This window comes from Myotis myotis, unplaced genomic scaffold (assembly GCF_014108235.1).
Source record: "Myotis myotis isolate mMyoMyo1 unplaced genomic scaffold, mMyoMyo1.p scaffold_m19_p_11, whole genome shotgun sequence".
In the NCBI taxonomy this organism is placed as follows: Eukaryota; Metazoa; Chordata; class Mammalia; order Chiroptera; family Vespertilionidae; genus Myotis; species Myotis myotis.
Genome location: NW_023416315.1, coordinates 26,886,675 through 26,908,244, shown reverse-complemented (window position 1 = coordinate 26,908,244; position 21,570 = coordinate 26,886,675). Strand labels below are relative to the sequence as shown.

Genomic DNA, 21,570 nt, shown 5'->3' with positions numbered 1-21,570 from the left:
AGCAGATCAAAACTAAGCTGAGAACCTAGATGGTATGTACCGATAAAGAAAATGGGCATATCACTTTGAGATTTCCACCTCTGATATATAAAACCAATGTTATATATGGAACAGCTTTTTTCTAAACTTCCTAAATTACATATCTGTGTCTGTGAATTTCTTAGCTTAGAAAAATAAGAAGACACAGACCCAGTATTTTTTTTCTTTTTATATATAACTACCAGTAAAATTAACTGATGACAGTTTCAGGATGTGTGATATTAGAATCTTCCAGAACATTTTTCTGGCTTTTTGTAATAATCCTTTATTATGAATGATAGGTTCTACTTTAGAATTTCGAATTGAATATTCAAACAAAGAAAGAAAAACAAAACAATGAAACTTTTAGTTTAATACATTGTTTTCTTTCAAATGTATAATTATTCTCACATAAAGACTATAGTCTCATTTATTATATCTTCTCTATTAAAAATATGTACATATTCCTTCCATTAGCTCTTCTTACTGGAATAAAGTGCAGCAGTTACTTTGCAAGCAAAAGCAGAGTTGGGAATTCCCTGCCCCAAACTTGACAATGAGTTTTAAAATTAAAGGCAAATTAGGATATGGTATTTTAAAGGACATTAAGACTTTAAATGGAATATCACAGTCCCACTTGTCAAACACGGTGTTAACAGGAAATCATATAGTGCTGCCAAGGAGGAATAATCCAGAATTCCTATTAGGGCTCTTTAGACTAATAACTATGATGTTAAAGCAAATGACTTTGGAGATAAAAAGTGAAAACACAATTCCAGGGAAGAAAAAGACAGTCATAGATAAAATATAAGTGAAAATGATTTTAAGTTTTAAAATGTGCAAGTAGCTTAAAGAGTTAAAGTTAGATATAAACTTAGTGACATGCATACACACATTCTACCTATGCTCACTGGTTGAGATCAATACAATGCTCTCTTACATATAAGGAATGGAACCTAAAGATCACACGTCTACTTTCTATGTGCATGGGATATCCCTTTTCTATGTTAGGCTCACTAATTCAGTTCAAAGCTGTGTGATTTTTCTGGAGAAGGAAGGCCCACACAGCTCTTTATCTTCACCATTTCCAAAGTTGCTACTCTATTCCCCTCCCTGGCACTGGAATCTTTTCCATACACGCCCAAGGATGCCATTTCTTAGAGATTTTCATTCTGAAAGGACAAGGAACAGAAAAGTGGGATGTCCGAAGAAGAAGCACAGCCATTGCTAATGGTCTGGTATATGTGACTACTGTTTCCAACAGTAACAAAGAAGCCACTGTGTGCCCTCAGGTGAGTCACTTAACCTGCTGTGTCACAATTGCTTCACCTGCAAGGTAGATAATTGCCTTTGCCACCCATCTTCCTCTCCGGGTTGTTTTGAGAATGTCACAACTGGTCATTTCTTTGATCTGTTCAAGAAACACTCCCTGCCCTTGGCCCTCTGAATGTGCATACCCAAGTGCAAGCTCAGTTAGGAAACGACACCCACCAGGAATGTTTCTTTACTGAAAGAGACAAAGGGCAGCCAGTTGAAGAATGCCAGACCCAAACGACATCTTGAAGGTCTTTGAGATTCTCAGATGAAAGGCTTTATATAAAAATAAAGTATTATTACCTAGGCAAAGAAAAATGCACACATTTTCTGTTAGCATTCAAGAGCCAAATATGGGGGTGCCCTCTGCTATTTCGTGTGCATTTTGCTTGATGGCAATATAGATAAATCCTCTATTTTGGTGCTATTGGACCCGGGTTACATTTCAGTGTGTAGAAAATGACAAAATGAAAGAGAGGAGCCTTTGAAAGAAAGTGAAAATAAATGTAATAGCCAAAAGCCAAATAATAGTCATAGTATATTTAAAGTCTATTAAAGAGCAGCAGCCACGGTATCAAATGCACGCTCTCTCATCCTCTGTGGTCAGCCTACTATGTGGACCACCTGCCTTAAATTACACACGTTCACCGCATCCTCGGGGGAAGGCTGGAGAAGAACAAGGGTGGAGAAGCAGCTTTCTCCATTCACACTAATCATACCAAATTTAAAATATTCTTTGAATGCCTCTTTTCAATTCACAATCGATTATATTTGATTCTCTAAACCACCACTCTTGGGTTTGGAACGATGTGTGCATATATGCAATAAGGAAGGAACTTGGAATTTCAGTTTTCCAGTAGATACTGGTTGAATGAACGGTGTAGGTATCAGTATTATGCTCTTTTAGGAGGTGATGGGGCAGTGTTTATAGGGCAGGAATGGAAGAAAATGGAACCCCATTTGGCTCGATCAGGAGAAGAGACCCTTTTGGACTGACTGCCCCATTTTGGTTAAGAAGCACATGTGGAGAGCCTGTGTCTGCGTCTTTCATAGAAATCAAGTGGAATCAATTTCACAGATACGAAATGCACTGATAATATACTAGCCAGATTACTTATTAAACTAGACAACTATTGCTTTTGGGGTACCAAGGCTGCTACATAGGAGGGATGTTCATTGATAAATGGCACTTGGTCCATGTGGTAATGGGGCCTGAAATCAGCCCTGCTCTGACAGGAAAGCCATAGGACCTGGGAAAATAAGGGCTGCTATACTCATTCACACAAAGAAATACAGGCAGATGGCAGATATGGGCTCCATACAGGAAAGCAGTCTAACATACTTAAGATAAATGTCTGAATCTCAATCCTATCTAATAAAGATGGAATATGCAAATTGACTGTCACACCATCACAAAGATGGTGGCGCCCAGTCCCCTCAGCCCCACCGAAGTCCCCCAGTCCTTTCAGCCCCACCGGGGGTGGCAGGTGCACAGTGCGGCCAGACCCGCCCTCAGTCCCCCCAGACACCCAGGGCTAGCCTGATGCACAGGCAAGCCTGGGATGGCGGCTGCCCAGCCTCCCAGGGCCACCTGAGGCTCAGGTAACCAGGGCTGGCTGAGGCTTGTGCTGCCGGCAGTGGCAGCAGCAGAGGTGTGATGGGGTGTCACATTCCCCTGATAGCCAGGTTGCCTCCCACCTCTGAGGGCTCCCAGACTGTGAGCAGGCCGGGCTGAGGGACACCCCCCCCCCCCCACCTACAGTGCATGAATTTTCATGCACCGGGCCTCTAGTGTTTTAGTAAATGTCTTCTTTTGTACTTACTTGGGCTTTCAGTCTAAACATCAATCTGAGAGACAAGCACAGTATATGAATTTGCCCACCTTAATAGTAGCAGGTGGTCATACATATAGTTATTTTTTGAGTCTTTTAGATATGGATTCTGACTCTCTGCCCCAGTTTCCTATTAGTATAATAGTGATATTAGTTCAAATCTACAAAAATGCCGTGTGACAGGTGCTAAGCAAGGGGTTGGAATTATACTGATGAGCTGGATAGGCACCTGTCTACAAAAAGCTTAAAGTCGAATAAGTAACTATGAATCTAGAGGATATTGCTACAGATTGATGAATGTGCATTGGAAAAAAAGTAGTAAAGGCCTCTTCTCTCTGTCCTTTGCATTTAGCATGCTAAATGCAAAGGAGCCACTTTTGCCTCTCCATTCCTATGGTTCCACAAGTGAGGGGTGGGGAGGAGGCTAATTTTCTGCACCATCCAGAATTTCAAAGCAAACAGAGGGCCTCCGGTGCACACAACAGCAAATATCCACAGGTGAGACCAGGCTTCTGTGATTAGAGGCTCCTTTGTTTGTTATGATGAGCCTGACAGAGTCACTTCTGCATAGCCTTTAGACCTTAGAGAGACCCTCAAGAAATGTTTGTTGACTGAATAATCACGCTTGTATTTAGCTGAAGGCAGTGTCACAGTGGCCACCCACGCAGCCTGTCACTTGGGGCAAAGTGCTTGGGAAAGAGTGAACATTTTGAAATTGCTTCTGCAGATCTAAGTGGTATTTAACTCTAGCTGTGCAAGCAGACAATTGAGTGGATCTTTTACAAGAGGAAAATGAGTCTCTCACGGCTGTGCATTTGAGTAAGTTCACACACTTTAACTTGGCTGGTATTTTTCTGAACATGCTACTCCAACCCGGTCTCACTCAGGCTGCCCTTTGCATCAGTAACTCATGAAAACAAAACTCACTGGGAAAGCATGTCAGACATAAGAATGGCATCACAGATCACAAATTGAAAAGACCTCTGGGATCATTTTCAATGAGTAAGAAACCCCACTTGTGATCACTCTCCTTTGGTTCTGCTTCATTCCATAATCACTCCATGGGGCAAACTACACTCCTGGTTTTTCTGTCCAACAAAGAGTTTCTGCACATGCTAGTTAAATTATCTTGCTTTTTCCTTCAGTCTTGAATTCATAAGAGTATTGTTAGTGGCAATTATCCTTATAAAAGACAAAAATAATGGTCTTAGGGCATTTTTTTCCCATGAACTAGGCTTTGTTTCAGTAATTGCAATGATCAAAATAAAGTAAAAAGTATCCTGAAAGGTACACATATTCATAGTATTACTATTAGACTCTGTAGTGTATATAAAGACATACTCATTTTCAATCTTAGGATGTGAAAAGGCAAAACAGCTAAATAAGATCCTGGCCTTTACAATTTACCAGGTGTTACTAGTATGTCTATATACAGAGTAGTGTCTCTAGACCAGGGGTGGGCAAACTTTTTGACTCGAGGGCCACAATGGGTTTTTAAACTGGACCGGAGGGCCAGAACAAAAGCATGGATGGAGTGTTTGTGTGAACTAATATAAATTCAAAGTAAACATCATTACATAAAAGGGTACGGTCTTTTTTTTTTTTTAGTTTTATTCATTTCAAACGGGCCGGATTCGGCCCGCGGGCGGTAGTTTGCCCACGGCTGCTCTAGACTCATTTATAAAGAGATAGTCATGGTCTTGTTATCTCTTATATTTATGCAAAACTTTGTAGTAAAAATGAGAGTGAGTCTTGGGGAGTAATTGCTCAGCTGAAAGATAACGGGTAGTTCTGGTACTCAGGCCAATTCTGGAATTTACTATCCCATTTAAAATCTTAAAACATGCTCCCAAGTAGTGAAATGAACACGGAACTAGGCCCAATTAGTCTTCAGCAAATATCTTTAAACACTCTGGACTTCAGAGTTCTTAGCTCTAAATTAAATGGCTGAATTAAAGGACTCTAAACCTTGAGAGAAATGGAGACTTCATTTCCAATGGTAGAAGCCAAATCAAGGAAGGTATGTAAATCACCATCAGGCTAATGTTCACATCAGGAACCTCTTCTCTAGAGAAACAGATAACCAGGTACCCAAAGCAACTCGTGAAGGCATTATAAAGTGAACCACAGGGAAAACTGGACATAATGACAATGGTGTCAAATCAACTGTCAGGATTTATCAGAGGATTGGCTCAGGCGCCGCAGCTGAGGAGCAGTCACCTGCAATTCAACTGTTAAGGTTTGATGTATTTTTAAGAAATCTAAAGTCCTATGGAAGCTCTAAGTGGAAAAGGTAGCTACTTATATTTTGTAGATTACTGCAGGTCACACATCAGTCCTGCTCATCACAGCCAACTGCAGAAATAATGCCACCAGTGTCACCTTCCCGTATAAAGGACCATCTCTCAGCATGGAAGAATTACAGATTGGAAAGACTATTCGTAGGAAACATTTCAGAAGTCAATGAGTGTTAGCTATTGAAAAGCAATGCACACCTTCAGGCCACACCAATGTACACCTTTCCTCAACCCCCAATGAAATACTGTTTGCTATGATAGACACTACAGTCTTCCACAGAAAATAAAAGCCAAACTCATAGGAGTTCAACACTAACTTCTCCTTATACTGAATACAGATGACCCTTTTGATCACCAACCTGTCTTTCATGCTAGTTTTAGAAACCTTGTCAGGAAGAATAAAAATTTCTGTGGCTTGTGGGACTTTGGGGAGGGCATAAGGTCTTGCCCAGCAAATATGAAAGTATATTGTTCAGTTTCCTCTCAATATCAATACTTAGTATCACATTTTTGGATCCTTTAAGTGCTCCCATATGTTTCAGAAATAATTAAATTTTTATTGACATTTTGGCCTGTCTCCTAAAGATGAATATCCTTCAGCTGTTAAACATTTGATAGGTTTGAAGTTGGGAAAGTTTTTTTATTTAATATTTTTATGCTCTTGGATATATACACGCTGAAAAGACAAGAGGTGACCTGAATCTTTTGATGTAGGGATGCAACTCTAGGAAGAAGGCAGTGACTTTCATACTAGTACATGTCCTTTGGGGGAGGGGAGACAATAACCAGTCTGCCTTTTGTCATATGATGAAGCTTATCAAATCACAGTCGGTTTTACATAAACCAATCAACTGGTCTGGTTCCTCGTTTTGTAACGTTTTTGAAGAAAGCTTGTACATTGGAAAAGGAGATTTTTTTTCTAAAGTTAATCCATTCTCTTCACCCAGGAAATCTGGCTTATTTTTCAATGGGGAAAGCAAACTGCTGACCTTCAGGTTACTAACTTCGAAGGGACTTGGGAGGTGGGACCTTGGATGTTCATTAAAAGGACTGAAACAGGCAGACACTGTTCCCCATATATTACATGTCCCCAGCCTTGTGGGACTGATTCTACGCCAGTAACCTGGACATCACTCAGAGCTAAACCTGGCTGTGTAAGCATACATTCCCTCGCAGTGCCCTGGCCTCCACTCTCCCCACCGTGGTCTCCAAGCCTGCGCGGTTAATTCCTTCCTTAATTTGCCTTCCCCTTGGGGAAAGAAGAAAGAAAACAAAGTTCCTCCTCCCCGATCACCAATCTCTTATATTTCTAAGAAAAAATGGATAGAAAACCTCGTTTCCTCCGAGAAAAGCGTCCGCTGGAGGGTAAGGCGGGTCGGGCCCATCTTTAGCTTCAGGTTGACAAATGTCTGCAGCGCGTTCTCAGATCTGCCGGCCCAGGGGGGTCCCCTAAAATCGAGCTAGCGTCCGCCCTGTCTGACCTGCCTCCCTGCTGAGGCGCACATTTCAGCTTTCCAGCTTCCTGGTGGAGCTTGCAGGAATCGAGTCTGAGGGTTATTTTTCCTGGCCTCGCCTAGCCCTTCCGAGCCTGCAGGAGCTTTAGGAAAGATATCGCCTCCTTCCCCTCCCCACCACCCCCCACCCGCCGACGTTCCCGACAGCTTCTGAGGGCCGCCTGGGTCTCCGCCCCGCGGGAACCCGGATTGCGATCCGCGCAGCAGCGACCAGAGGCTGAGGCCGGAGGGTGAAACCACCAGGGGTCCCACTGGAGGGCTATTCCCGCCCCGTTTCACATTTGGGGGTCAAATCGCGTTAACACCAAACCACCAACGGGGCGGGAGCAGGTGGTTAATTGCACAAAATAGGGCTAGCTGCAAGAGACTAACTTTCCGGGAGGGTGACTTAGTTTCCCGTAGTTTGGTCATTTAAAAAAAGAAAAAGAAAAAAAAAGGTCCCTCCCCCGTCCTGAGTTGAAAGGCGGGGAAAGGTTATCAGCTGCTGCAGGAGGCTGGTGCTCACGGTCAGTCTGGGTGACTGGCGGGCGGGCGCGCGGCTATCTGCAAGCAGGCTTCCCTCGCCCTGCTTGGAAGGTAAGAGCCTTGGCATCTGCAAGTGTCGGAAAGGAGCCTTTTGCCATAAATCATCCTGAAAAGCATTCAAATCAGACAAGCGTCTAGAGACCCCTTAAGACACTCCACCCCCAAAATCCTAGATCAAAGTGCAATTCCTGGAACCATAAACACCTATTATAACTAAAATCCTACTTATCTGGAGGATGCAAAGCCGAGGAAAAAGGAAGGGGCAAGGGGGCATTTGTCGCTGTAAGTCCCCCCCCCCCCCCCCCCCCGCACAAAATCAGGAACCCTATCTTTTCTTAACGTTGTCAAGTGCTTTCTTGGAGTCAGCCAACCACAGCGCTGCTCAACTCGCGGAATGAGCGTTTCTGGGGTCCTGGGAACAGCTGGCCGGGGCGCTTAGCACGCGGGACTGGACATTCGCTTCTGCTTATGTTTTTCAACCAGGAGGAGCAGGTGCGAGAGAGTCCGGGGCTTGGGAGGTGGGGGGCGGAGAAAGAGAACGCCTGCGGTCCCAGCGCGGAGGACAGCGAGCGTTCCTTGCAGATCACACTAGCGCGGCAAGCCTCCGTGCAAAGAACGGTTCATTCCGAGTTTACCAAACGGATCGGAAAACATTCGACCAGTCAATTTCTAGTCCTCGTTAATCTCTCCCAGAGGCGCTACACTTTGCAAATTTCCGAGAGGGACGAGGACACTGGGAGGGGACCTGGGGGTGGGAGGTGGGAGGTGGGGGGAGGGAGAGGTCTCCGATTCTGAGAGCACAACTTTCTCGCCTCGGAAATGAAAAGACCCCAACTTTTTTCCCCGGAGACTTCCTTGGTCAAGCCAGACTCAACCGATTGTATTAAAATCTCAAGCCTGGAGCAGGGATGGCCCCGTGGGGCGTCCGTGGAGGAAGCAGAGGGTGGCGGGGAGGGGGTGGGGGCGGGGAAGACCGAGAAGCGATACCCCCCACCCCCACCCCGCCACACAATCCCCGGCTGGGAGACGCGCTGGCCAAGCGGGCCCCCGCCGGCGGGCAGGGACTCCAACGCTGAGATTATGCGACACGTGTCTTTTACTCCTCGAGATCCATTTCTTACGGGTGATTTATGCACGAGCCACTTTGATCAGGGACGGTTTTATCTAAGCCCTGCTACAGATGACAGACGCGGCAGCTAACATGCCTCCTCGGCTGCTGCCTAAAAGGTTGCTCCCCCCGCCTTCCCAAATGCTGTTGCTTCTTCTCGGGTGATCCCCACCCCCTGCCTCTGCGCTCCCCTCCCTCCCCTCCCCCCAGCCCCGTTTGCTATATTAGTTGCAGTCTCTCCGTGTGTTTTAAGTCAACAACAACAAAAGCCCTGGGCAGGGTCATTTGGGAGCCAAGGAAGGCAGATTTGGGGCACGCCGGCCCCTGGGTGCCACGTGTGTTTGGGGTCCTAAAAAGGGCTCCAGCCAGGGACCTGGAGAGCTCGCTTCCAAAGTTCGGGTGCCCGCCTTTAGAAGAGAGATGGCGAAGCCCGTCCCCCCCCCCCCCTCCGCTCCCCCCCTCCCCCCATCCCCCCAGTCTAGTTCCCAGGGGCCGGGGTTTGCTCAGAGGAGGGAGCTGAGCCGGGCTGCAGAGGAGAGTGTCAGTCCGCGGTTATGTGGACCGGGACTCATCAGAACAACCACTTTGGTTTAATTGGGGAGGAAAGGAGGCAGGAGGAAAGGGGGGGAGGGGGGGAGATCACGTTACATGTTACGGAACTTCCTAGTCCCTAATAGGTAAAGGAAAATCAGCGGCGTCTCAGAAGCGGTTATATTAATAGTCGATTTTTTTGTGTGTGTGGTAGTAGTATTTCATTAAAACCATATCCTGGAACAAAGAGTTGTTCTTTCATATGTTCTCCCCCCCCCCCCCCCCCCCGCTTTGTTATTATTCTGACAGGAGTTCTAAAAACAGGATTTTCCAAATCAAAGGATCCCTGGAGTCCTCTGCCCCCAGCCAGCCAGCCCCCTCCCCTTCCCTTCCCCAAACGCTCTTGGTATCATTATCCCCGTACGGAGCTTTATACTCTTGATTCAGCCCGAGGACATTTAATAGCTGACTGGATTAAATATTGCAGACTCCAGCCTGGGCTATTTGAAAATCCGGGTCGTGGACTGTGCCTAACTTCAGAGAAGGAAAGCTGATCTATAAGATGTGTTTTAAGTTTCACTCAGTCGGGGCCTGGAGAGAAGGAAGAGGAAGAGGGATTCTCTGCTCTAGATCTTTTATATGTGACAAAGTTAGAAGTTTTAAAAGGTGTGTGTTGATGGGGGGTAGCAAGAGAAGTCAAGGGTGGAATGAGGCGAGAGGCTACCCTAGCTAGAGGCTAACAGGAATCTCCTTCTGTCCTGATGTGCAACGGGTTTATAAGAAGGTTTTAAAGAATGCTGCCCTGGAAGGTGGGCTTCTGCCCCAGGAATGGAACCCTTTGGTGTAGGGTGCGTCACCAGACTTCTCTGAAGGGTTCATTGTCATTGCTAAACCTGTAACACTGTTTGCTGCTTGTTGGCTTTGAACAATAGTAACAACTCCTTGATTGGTGTTAAATTTCAGGCACAAAGGAGGAAAAGAAATGTAAACTTTCTTCCAGCCCCGTGTTTAGACGTGGAGGTCTGCACGCCCCAAATGAAAGCCTGATGTAGCAGAGTCAGGGTCCAAGCCAACATTCCACCTGAGGTCTTCCTCCAGGATGCTTCGGGGGCTCTAACCAAATATGGTATGTACCCACAGGTAATAAATAAGGTTCCTCCAACGATGGCTGATGGGTATTTAAAGTAAGTGGAATAGGGAGAAAAGATGTGTCTGTTTATGTGGTCTTGTGCATTTTTAACCCGGTCAACCCAAAGCTAACGTGATCACTTTGGATATATTTCCATTCTGACCACGCTTTTGGAAACCCAAAAAGGAGTAAGATAAACTCTCACAGTAAATTTAGATTTAATATTGTGGAAGGAAATACCCTAACTTCCCAACTTTTAAATTTTGTTTAGAGAGCTGTATGGGTGGCTATATAATAACGATAAGCCAGGTGCAATGTCAATTTAACAGAGACTTAAGGAATAGTGCTGCATTTAAATTTAAGAGTCACAGCAGTTCATTTAATGTGCAGTCTTAAAGGTATTGTGGACAAATATTTAAAATCTTCATATGCACACATACCCAGGCCCGTGCCACATGGTAATTAATATTCACAATAACCTCTATCCGCATCTCTCTCAAGTAGAGAAAGGAATTGGACTGCCTTCCACAACTGGGCAACTGCTAATTCATTTTAATTTTGTTTATAAATGGAGCTTCCTTGTTGCAAAGAGAAAAAGCAGCCTCCTACTTGTACAAGTCACTTAAAAAACCCTTTTCAACCAAACCTGATTTAACTTGGTAAAAACCCTATTCCCTGGGCAGCTGGGACCCACAGCGCTGGGTTCCACCCCAGGAGGGCGGGATCCCTGCTCATCTTTCAGCTCATCCAAGCATCTTGGAGGTTTAGGGTCTGTTAGGCCTGGCATTCCTTCACTCTTCTTATCACTCTCTACCCCTTCAAAAGGCAATTGATTAGTTTCAGCTTTTCCAAACCGAGATCCGATACCTTTCTCAGGATCAAAAGTCTTTGAGAAGCCAAGAGAGAAACGTGGGGGAAGGGGAATGCGATGCAGGAAAAGGAGTGGGGAGATATTTGCCCTCCACCCCAACCCTCCGAACCCCAGGCACCTAGGGGCTGGGGGTGCTGGGCAGGGGATGGATTGTGACTTCTCCCAGAAAAAGGCACTTAATGTAAAAACGTGCCTTCCCTTTCCGGAAGCAAATATTTAAAGGAGAAAAGAGATACTAGAAAAGGAGGTTGATGATTTATGTCTGAATTTCCCTCTGAGCTTTTGCCTCCCTTGTATTTACAGGCGTGGCCCCCTTTTGCAAGTTGTACATCTGTTCTCTTCACGTGACATTTCATAAAAGCCTTAACATCTGGGCAAGATAAACTTCCTTCAGGTACCTGCTTAACTTTTCACTTGTGACACTTGCGTCACCTCCCCCCTCCTGCCTGCCTCAGTGGCTGGGTCTGGGGTGTGCTTTGTTCCAGCCCCCAAGCCCCAGGTGAAACCTACCCCCCACCCCACCCCACCCCACCCCCCGCCCGCCCTGCGCCAACCTCTGCCAGGGCCTGGTTCTTGGGCAGGCCCCATCCTCACGTCTCCCACCTCTGGTTCCACTCTGCAGGTCAATGAGGGCACCATCTTGAATCCAAGGAGAAAAGTCATATTTCGTTCGATTCCAGCTTCAGAAAAACAAAACAACTGCCTAATAAGCTACTCTCTAACTCGCGCGTAGATCCAGCACATCCCTCTATTCCCCTGTAAAATGCGAAAAGGGAACAACTGAGGTTGACCTTCGTCTTTTACCTGAGCATGCATTCGCTCTCTCTGCTAGATGTTTAAACTGCATGTTTTACAGAAATTTAATTTCACTCGCTCCAATCTCTCCTCCCCCAAGAAGGCTGCCTTCTGGAATGAATGTTCTTTTTTTTTCTAATCTGGAATTTTGTTCCCCTGGCTCAGCCTACACCGCACGCAGAAGGACGAAGACGCATCCACAAACTGGAGAAGGGGGAAAAAAAACAGAAGGAAAAGAAAATAGTCCACGTAAACAAGCGAGCCGGCTGCTCCAGGCCCTTGCTCCGGCAACCCCCCAAGGATCTCATTGCAGGGCGCCCACGAAATCCCGGCTGTAATTGAGTGTTTTCTTTGAGGTTTTCTGACCATGTGCTTTTTACCATGGTTACCATGACTCTGATAGAAGCTGGATATTCATTATGATCGCGCCCCATCCCTTCCCTGAGACTCATCTCCGTGGCCCTTACAAAGGCGGATCTAAAGGAGGGGGCTTTTGTGCCAGTGATCTTAACCCGCCCCACCTTTCAGTGACCTGCCACATGCTCCTTCTTACTTTATAGACATCTGGGAATTCCACACATGCCTTAACCTCCAATTACACACCTTCTTCAAAAGACACGTGCTTTGATTTGCTGAGAACGTTAAGTGGGCCCACGTCCTGGGGTCTTGGGACAAAAGCAACTGGAAAATGTATCCCACGGCCTGTTTCCCGGGTCTGCCCTTTGCTGTTCAGGCAATAATGCTAATTGATCCATATATATATATATATATATATTTTTTTTTTTTGCATGGGGACGGCTGGGTTTCGCGGTTTCTGGGAAATGGTGGGGTTGCCGGCTTTGAGAAATGACGAGGAAACCGAACTCTCCTTCCACTGGGCCGGCGCACTTTCCTTCCACTTTCGCTGGTGCTGGGGGTGGGGCACGCGTGATGACACACAGCAGAAAATTCTGGAAAAGTGGCCCGCGGGGAGCCCCCTGCTGACCCCCGTGTGTCGCACATGCGGGCCTGTCTCTGGGAATCTGAGGCTGGGCCTTGGCCTGAAGCTGCTGCTGCTCCCCGCGCTACCGCTGCCACCGGGCCCCGCCGCCTCTGCGCCACCGCCAGACGCGGGGCCCGGGCGCCGCGCGCGGCCCGAGGGGGGCGCGGGCCCCGTCGCTGACCCCGCGGCGCGGGCCCGGCTGCCACCCACGCAGGGGAGTCGGGGCCGCGTCCCCTCCGGAGCCCGCTGCAGGTGAGGCTCCCGCTCCCCACCGAGCTCTGTTTGGGTTTCCGTGGCGTTTGTTCCCCGCAGGTTTGTTTGTTTTTCTTCAAATTACAGATGCAGGGAAAACCGCCTGACATCATGAGAGCGGGACAAACGCTCACTTTGAAGGATTCCTGGGCAGGACTTCAAGTGAAATCATATGCCTGAGAAGAACTTGATACCGGTCTAGAGAAAATAACCAGTTCTGAGTTTGCCAAACCGTGGAATGTGCAAAATGCTCGACTTTTTTGCAAGGGGCCAAGTGTCCCCTTAAAAAGCTCCAGTATGAATATGAGCCTGAACACCGAAGGCGCAAGAAGCCGGTGCCATTGCTGGGTGTGGGAAAGAAGTGCACACGTTGTGTGAGTTTCCGTTATTTTACATGCTTCACTTGGGGAAGGGTACCTGCTACTATGCATGAATTACCAACTGCATGTGCTTAGCAAGCCTGTGCACAAAGCGGGGGAAATGTGTGTATATGGGAACAAAAGCTTAGTGTTTTCTTATGACAGACGCCTGTCAATCAATCCTCTCTGGACATTGTGAATGCCAACGACATTAACAGCAAGACCAAAAAAATTATGTGCACTTTAAGCATTCTTACTCAGTTGCTTAGAATTCACCCAAGACAGTTTAATACAATATTTGTCCTCCAGTGAATACATTCTGGTTAAGACTCCTGGGTCCAGCCACCAGATGAAATTCTAACTTCTAAAACAGAAGTCATTTTAAGTGTCCTTCAAATAAGGATAGGTAGCAAAAATAAAATGAAATAGGAAATAATGGTGGAGGGGGAAAAACACAAGTGGCTTTACTTCTAAAACAGAACTGGCATCATCATGGGTATTGGGGTTGGGGAGGTTGGAAATATAGAAATAGTCTGCAAGCTGAAAATTGTATTTTAATAGTTGATATTTCCCACACTGAATTCTTCTCAAAGTAAAACTAGCCACCACCTTGCTTTCATTCATTTATTTCTCTGAAAATCTAGGGGAAAATATTACCTTCAGTTTAGTATTTAGTATTACTCAATATAAATGTGGCATTTGCTTTTCTCCAAAGTGTTTTCTCTTATGAAAAAGAAAAAAAAAATGGAGAGAACAAAACACCAGGAAAAAAGAGGCACATGGAAGACTACCTATTTTTGAAACTTCTGGTTTTTATGTCATCAGAGTTAAGACAGAGATTACCTTCTCAGCAATGATGGTCAGCTCCATCCTGATGTACGTCAAGAAATCTGAAATATCAAATAGTCAGACCAAGCTAGTGAACAAGGAGATTCCTCCATGAACAATTTAGAAAATGGAGGTGGTTGGATAATACACACACAAAAAAGAATTACCATCTTGATGCTCATCCTTTGAGAGCACTCTCCTCACATTTCTGCCCTACACACACACACTCACTCACTCCACAAATACACCCACACATAATTACTTCCCCATCTCATTATTTGGTAAAGGACTACCAAAAACCAAAAATTACTTCCCCAAGCCTTCACTCATCTTTTAATACGAGTAAATGCTATCAGCCTCCTATGATAAAATATGGTCTAAACTATTCAGAATAAATTTACAATATTGTTAAGTCAGCATTCTGTGAAGGTGTGTGATGAGGGAAACAAAAAACCTTTGGCAATATAATAACCTCAATCTGAGCTGAGCAAACTCGATCTGTTTGCATTCATACTTATCTGCCACAGTCATTGTTTGAATTAGGCAGAAAAATTACTTTCCAGTTTGAAAGTTTTTCTATTTACACTTGAATGCAGTAAACTCGCTGTAAAAATTATGAACTAAGCAATACAAACTTAGCATTTCTAATAATATTAATGATAAAAGCCAGGATTTTCCTGGCCCAGAAATAACCAGAATAAAATAAAAATCAAATACCATTTGTCCCTGTTGTTTTACATAACTTTATCAGATTTCGTATAAATAATGTTAACAGGAAAAAACTTGGTGTAATTTTGAATAAAATGTTTGCTAATGAACTGACTAGAAAATGAATAGCTATAGCATTTAAAACTGTAATTGTCCCAATCCTTACCAAGGAAACTGAAAGTTCATGTTCTTTGTTAATTGTATCTGACGCCACATGTTCACTATATTTAAAGAAGGAACATGCCTCCCAAATGGATAACATCAAAATGGGGAAATAGTCTTAACTTTGGCTATCCCTTTGAACAAGCATGGCACTAATTCCATTTTCATTCACGAAAGAGGAGTTATTAGGCAAATTACTTTACAAATGGAATTCTCTTTCCTGCTGAATTAAACTTCATCATTTTCTCAGCATTTATATTCACTGAGATGTGTATATAGGTTGATAATTTTAATAGCACTTTATGCATCCTGTCAGTGAAATAAATTCATTATCTAAGAGTCCTCACAAAAACGATAACAATGCAAGACAGTAATAAGACAAAATAGTGCTGGCCTCATACTGCTTATTTGCATTTAACTGTTTTATAACTGCCTCTTCAAAATATATGCAAGAGGAGTGGATAACAAATTTCAAGTTTTTGCCGTTTGGGGACCTGATGCGAGATGGAGAGATGCTACTAAGCCCTCTGAACAACAAACTGGAATAATAATAAAGCTGTCTTTCTAAATCACATGCCTGTACCTGTCAGTAGCTAGTTTATTTGAGTTTTTCATTCCTTTGTTTATATTAGTGCCTCCTCCCTCCTGTGTGCCTCCAGAGTTAAACAAGCAGGTCTTTATCTCCAACTTAATCCTAAGCTTTAAAAATATAGACCAAACTCTACGGTTATTAAAATTTTCAGTCATATTTATTTATTGCAGAAAAATAATATACAAAGATATTTACAAGACAATCATAAAAATATGAATGCATTTAGACACCGGATCTATTTGCATTTTACCATGGGTCATCAATAAATAAATAGAATGTTGTTTTTTGTATTTTAAGGGTTTTTTTTTCCCCTCAGAGGAAGAATGAAAAAAGGAATTCACTGACTGTGATTTTGCAAGTCAGTTTGATTCTAGCATTTTTATTTCTAAAGGTGTTCTTAAAAATTCCTCTGATTGTTACCATTTTAAAAAGGAGAAAGTCCACAATGATGCCTTTCCTTTCAGTGGCTGCTTGGCACGACCTCTTGAGAATGCATGCATGAAAAAACAATAAAAACATTCTTCGTCATAAAAAAAAAAAGGGAACACAAACAACTGTTCAAACTTCTATCAGAATGTAGAGGTGTGAGGATGGTGCCGCTGCCCGTCTGGGAATCACAGTCCACGGGCCTGTCTCGCTTTCTCTTTTAAAAGTGCGCCCCACGCCCTGATTCTTTGAATTTGGATTCTGCTCTTCTAATTTCCAAGAAAATCTTTGGCATATAGATTTATTTTTAGTTATCCAGCTCCAGAGTCTCTAGACTGTCCATTTTCTCCTTCTCTGGAAACAATGACATCTGCAAAAACCCAAAAGGGGGTAAAGTTGGTTATTGTGTAGGTCTCTGTGGCTGTTTGCTAAGAGTAGGGAGCCCTGTTCTTATCACCACCACCGAGAAATTACGCTGAACAACCTGGAAGGATTTCAGCCCAAGGGCAAGAGGAAGTGGGTGGGCGGAAAGAAGGAGGTGGAATTTGGAAACATATCGGTTGTAAAAAAGAACGAAAACTTTAAAGCCAAAAGAAAGGGAGGCGCTGGCCACTGTCCTTACCCATGACCCTTGACTCTCTCCGTCTCCCCTCCTGTCTGTCACGCACACTCACCCACACGCACACCTTCCCAAGGGCGCATCCCTCGCTCCCTAGCTTGACCGAACGGCCTCCAGGGACGCCGGGGGAGGAGGTGGCGGTACCAGGCGGGGTGGGGAAGCTAGAGGATAGCGGGGGAGGGCGAGGGAGGCGCGGTGGGCAGGGACCCGCGGCCTGGCCGTCGGTCCTTCTGCCACCTGAACCGGGAAGGGTGGCGCCGGTCCTTACCTAGGTCTCCGGCCCTGCCGAGGGGGTGGGGAGCTCCGCCTGCTAGTGGGACGCGGACATGGACCAGGCCCCCTCCATCCTCCAGACGGAGAAGGCATAGCTGAGCCTCTCGTGGGCCACATAGCTGCAGCTTGCCATCTTGGAGTCCAGCTCGTCGCTCTGGAGGACCTGGTAGAGGAAGTCGATGTACCTGGCCGCCAACTTGAGGGTCTGGATCTTGCTCAGCTTGTCCGAGGGCAGCGTGGGGATGATCTTCCGCAGCGCGGCGAACGCCTCGTTCAGCGACTGCGTGCGCTGGCGCTCCCGCACGTTGGCCATGACCCGCTGCGTCTGCAGCTCCTCGTAGGACTGGGGGCTCCCGCCGCCGCTGCTGCTGCCGCCGCCGCCGCCCGCGCCGCCGCCGCCGCCCGCAGACTTCTTGCCGCGCTTGCCCTGGGCCGGGCTGCCCGGCTCCTCGCCGCCTCCGACGCCCCCGCCCGCGGCCCCGCCGGGCCCCGAGCCGCCGGCTGCGCTGCGCCGGCTGCTGCGCCGCTTGCGCCCCCCGCGCTTGCCGCTCGCGGGCTGCTGCCGGTCCGGCTCCTCCTCGCTGTTGCTCAGGCTGTCGTCGGCCGGCGAGACTGGTGAGCTGGACACGTCCTGCATCATCTCTCGGGCGGCAGCGTGCGGCCTCGCAGGCCCGGGGCAGAGGGGCGGCCCGGGGAAGAGGAGGAGAGCGGGCGCCTCAGCCCGCCAGCTTCCCCCGCGCGCGGCGCCGGCCCGGGCGGTGCGGCGGCGGCCGAGGAGGGACGGGAGGAGGGACGGGGAGGATCTCCGCGGGGAGGGCGCGCGGGGGAGGCGGGGAGGGAGGCGCGAGGGGGAGGGGACGGTGTGGATGGCCCCGAGGTCCAAAAAGAAGGCGCCCAACGGCCGCCCGCGCACCCCGCGAGGCCTCCTGGAAACGCGGCCGGTGCCGGCGAGCCCGCGAGGTGTCTGGGAGTTGGACGAAGGCGGCCGCCTCGGAGGCTCTTATATCTCCGTGCGGGCGGAAAGTTCGGGGGCAGCGGTGTCATTGGCCTGACGTGGGGAGGAGGGACTTTGCGAAGTTTTATAGGAAAGTTTCCGCTTTCCAGCCCCCCTTCCCCGTCCCCACCCCCCTTCCTCGGGGTCTAACAATTCGTCCTCCCCAAACCATTCAAAGCGGACCGGGCCCCGGCGGCCGGCCCCTGTGCCCGCCTCCTCGCGGCCCCCCCTCTTCCCTCCCCGCGCCCTCCTCCCGCGGGCGGGCTCCGGCTATTTTCTTCCGCGCCCGAGCGCGTGGGCCGCGCCCCCGCACCCGAGCGCAGCGCCGGGACGCGCCGGAGGGACCTTGGCGGCCGCGGGGGTCGGTCCCTCCCGGAGCGCCTGTGACAGCAGCGAGGGCCGCCGCTTCTGCGCAGCGGGGGATGTCTCCCGTCGCCCCGGTCGGTGCCCTCCAGGTTCCTTGGGCCGGTCGGGGATTGCCGGGCGGGGGGCAATGGCCAGAACACCGGCCACCGAGTAGCCAGTTCAATGGTCAAGTAGACGGGCCCGTGGAGTCCCCGGGGCCCAACGACCGCGGCTGGCCCGGAGGTCCTGGGCGTTTCTGGAGACGTGGCCGCGCCGCCGGGACTGCTGCTCCGCGCCCCGGCCTGCTCTGTCACCCCGGCCCCAGCAGCATCCGACTCTTTCTCGTTAACGGTGACCCAATGGCAAGCTCCCCAACACCCAGGGGACGACTGCCCCGAAGGTGCTAGAAACAGGCAGAGAAGTCCGTTCTCCCTCGGAAGGCTGCCCTGCCCTGGGAACAGGCAGTAGGGCCGGAGGGGGGGCAGCGCCTCGTCGTCGCCGCGGCCCTGCTCGCCTGAGCTGCCCCCTCAAGGTGGAGGGCCATTTCGTCCCCACCCTGTTTCCAAACGAGGCCTCGCGTGGTAACCACGAAAGGTCGACTCCAAAGACCGTGGGGGTTCAACATCGCCTGGACGTACGGGGCTGCCGGCTGTGAGGGCCTCCTTCCCCACCCCCATCCCTGGAGGTCCATTGGTCAGTTGTGCTTTCTGCGCCCCAAACGCATACTAATTGCTTGGACACTTTTACATTTTAAGCATTTCCGTCTCATAAGATAACAACAGAGAACCCCAAAGAGGGTGTTCTTGTAGAATCTGGCGAATTGGAAGCAACAGCCGTTGGTGAGCTGGTGACGGGGAGGGAAGCCGCCATGGAAGGGAAGTTCATTTTTGCAATGCTAACATGCTTTTTCTTCTTTTTTGGAACCAGCAGGGATGGAATTACCATTTCATGTTCATGCCTTGCGTTGCAAAGCAAAGGAGAGGTCAAAAGCAGTAGTCCGTTGGAGGGGTCAGATTTGGGGGGTTCCAGTGTTGAGTGCCCTGGGCTCAGATCCCTTGCACAGGCCGAGGTAAACTCACGCTCTCCCCGGTCTGGACTAGGGGGTTTGAATTTTCTCAGCGAAGCGGCTCTTTCGTGGCCCGACCGAGGGTCTCCTCCCCGGGCGTCCTCAGGAGGAGGCGGGAGCCCAGGCGACACGCGAGCAGGCCACGTGGCTGTGCCCCTCTGAGGCTCTCAGCTTTGGCCCGGGGAAAACCCAGGAATCTGCAGTGCCTGGGGCCGTGAAGGGCTCAGCCTGCTGGGGGAAGTGAGGGCAAGAGGCAACCTTCTTGTGGGGGGGCGAACGAGGCTGTGCTTTCTTGGGAGTGGCCACTTATGGGGGTTTGTCTATCACCATTTTTACAAATATTCAGAAACAATGACCACAGCGTGCTCTCTGGCCTGCCTCCTGAGTCACTGCTTTACTTTAAAATCAGTGCCTGTCTGAAAATCAAATTCGACTTGACCTCCACTTAATGGTACTCAGGCATGTCTCCTTAAAACAAAAGGCACTCAGATAAGTGACCCTATGTTTGCATCTTCTGCCTGGAGGACTTTATCTCTTGGAAGCAGAGATTCTGCCCTACCTCTCTACCAAGTGTTCTTCCGTGCAAATCTGAATTGAGTATTCTCTGCAATTCTTATTTGAAAGTCGCTGCTGAAATCTTGAAAAATTTCTACCGTTTACTATCTTGGTTGTTTTTTTTTTTTTATTTAAGAGATCAATCTGAAATCTTAATTTTGTTTTACTTTTTTCCCCTTTAGTTGAATTCTCAAAAATAAAGAGATCAAATATTTGGATGCTTTCCTTTGTGGCTGTGGGTAAGCAAGACAGGCAAGTGTGGGCAAAGTGTAAAGAAAACCATACCTGACCAAGGGGAATTGGGGTGGAGGTTCCGGGAGCTAAAGATGGGGGCAGAGAAACCGGGCCCAAGACAGCGCAGCAGGCAGGGATCATTAGCCAGCCGGACTTGCAGAGTCATCAATCTCTAAGACTAGTTCTTAAACAAGTGAGCCCAGCCCTTCTCCAGGCACTAAACTTCTAGAGGATGAAGAGCTGGGGGCCATTACAGGGACCCTGAGGGCTGAAGCAAAGCTCTGGATGACAGAATTCTTAGAAGAGGATTTAAAATGAATGACCTAACTAGAACCATCCCAGCACGAAATCTTCCTGACCCAGTCACAATGAATGACTTCAGTACTGAGAAGAAATTTCTCTTGAACTCTTCCAAAGAGTGGAGTATGAAGATGAGACTGGTTTCTGATTGTTCAAAGGTTACTTTTTGAGCAGAAGGGTGTAGCTGTGGGATGAATTATCTCTCAGAATGTCTGGGGCTGGATACTCCCTAGTTTGCAAACTACGGTTTCCTGATGGGATTATCCATCTCACTTTGCTCATTCATCTATAGCTATATCCTACCTAACATTATATCTAACAATTTTCTTAGCTACTCTTAGAGTAAAAGCGGGGTCCCTTATTATGCGCTGAGGAGGCAAATGTTGCATACATTGTAAACGCAATAATAACGATAACTTCAAAAATACTCAGTTTAACATATGAAAGCTAAGTTTTAAAAGCCTAATGTCAAAACGCTTAAAAACAGTCTTTGAAATTTCCCTTTGAGCATGAACTCAGCCTGACTTGAAAAATGTAAGTGAAGCATTACCTTCTTTGGCAATACAGTATTAATTGCAATTTAATCTTTTTTTGCCTAGTTCTACAACTGAAAACAAAAGAAGTTTTCCCTTTGCACTGGATAATCAAAATGAGCTTTGTTTTCAAACTGCAAACTTGGCATGTTTGCAGTCCTGCCTGAGGAATGTGTGCAGTGTTAAAATTTTTAAGAAAACTGTTAGAAGTAACAGAGTTAGGAATCTCATACTGAGCATATGCAATAAGTGTGTATGTAGCTATATCTTTAAAGTTTGAATATGCACTGGCATTCTCTTAACAACAGACACTTATAAATAATTTTAGAGAAGGAAAAGAAACACACATACACACTATGGATCTCTTAGCAAGCTGGTAAGTTTTGCTATTTTGGGTCTTGCACAAAA

The 21,570-nt window shown here is 47.3% G+C and overlaps 1 protein-coding gene across 1 annotated transcript; it reads right to left on the bottom strand.

The window, feature by feature from the left end:
- Positions 1–15,952: 15,952 nt before the first annotated feature.
- Positions 15,953–18,160, bottom strand: TWIST1 (twist family bHLH transcription factor 1). Its single transcript, XM_036327962.1, has 2 exons — positions 17,131–18,160; positions 15,953–16,613 (listed from the first exon to the last, which is right to left on the bottom strand). Exon 1 carries the CDS (start codon positions 17,773–17,775, stop codon positions 17,173–17,175), a length of 603 nt encoding a protein of 200 aa, XP_036183855.1. The 5' UTR covers positions 17,776–18,160; the 3' UTR covers positions 15,953–16,613; positions 17,131–17,172.
- Positions 18,161–21,570: the final 3,410 nt, after the last annotated feature.

Bases quoted from the DNA above. Each gene is read 5' to 3' on its own strand.
- TWIST1 (XM_036327962.1), bottom strand. From the start codon at position 17,775: ATGATGCAGGACGTGTCCAGCTCACCAGTCTCGCCGGCCGACGACAGC.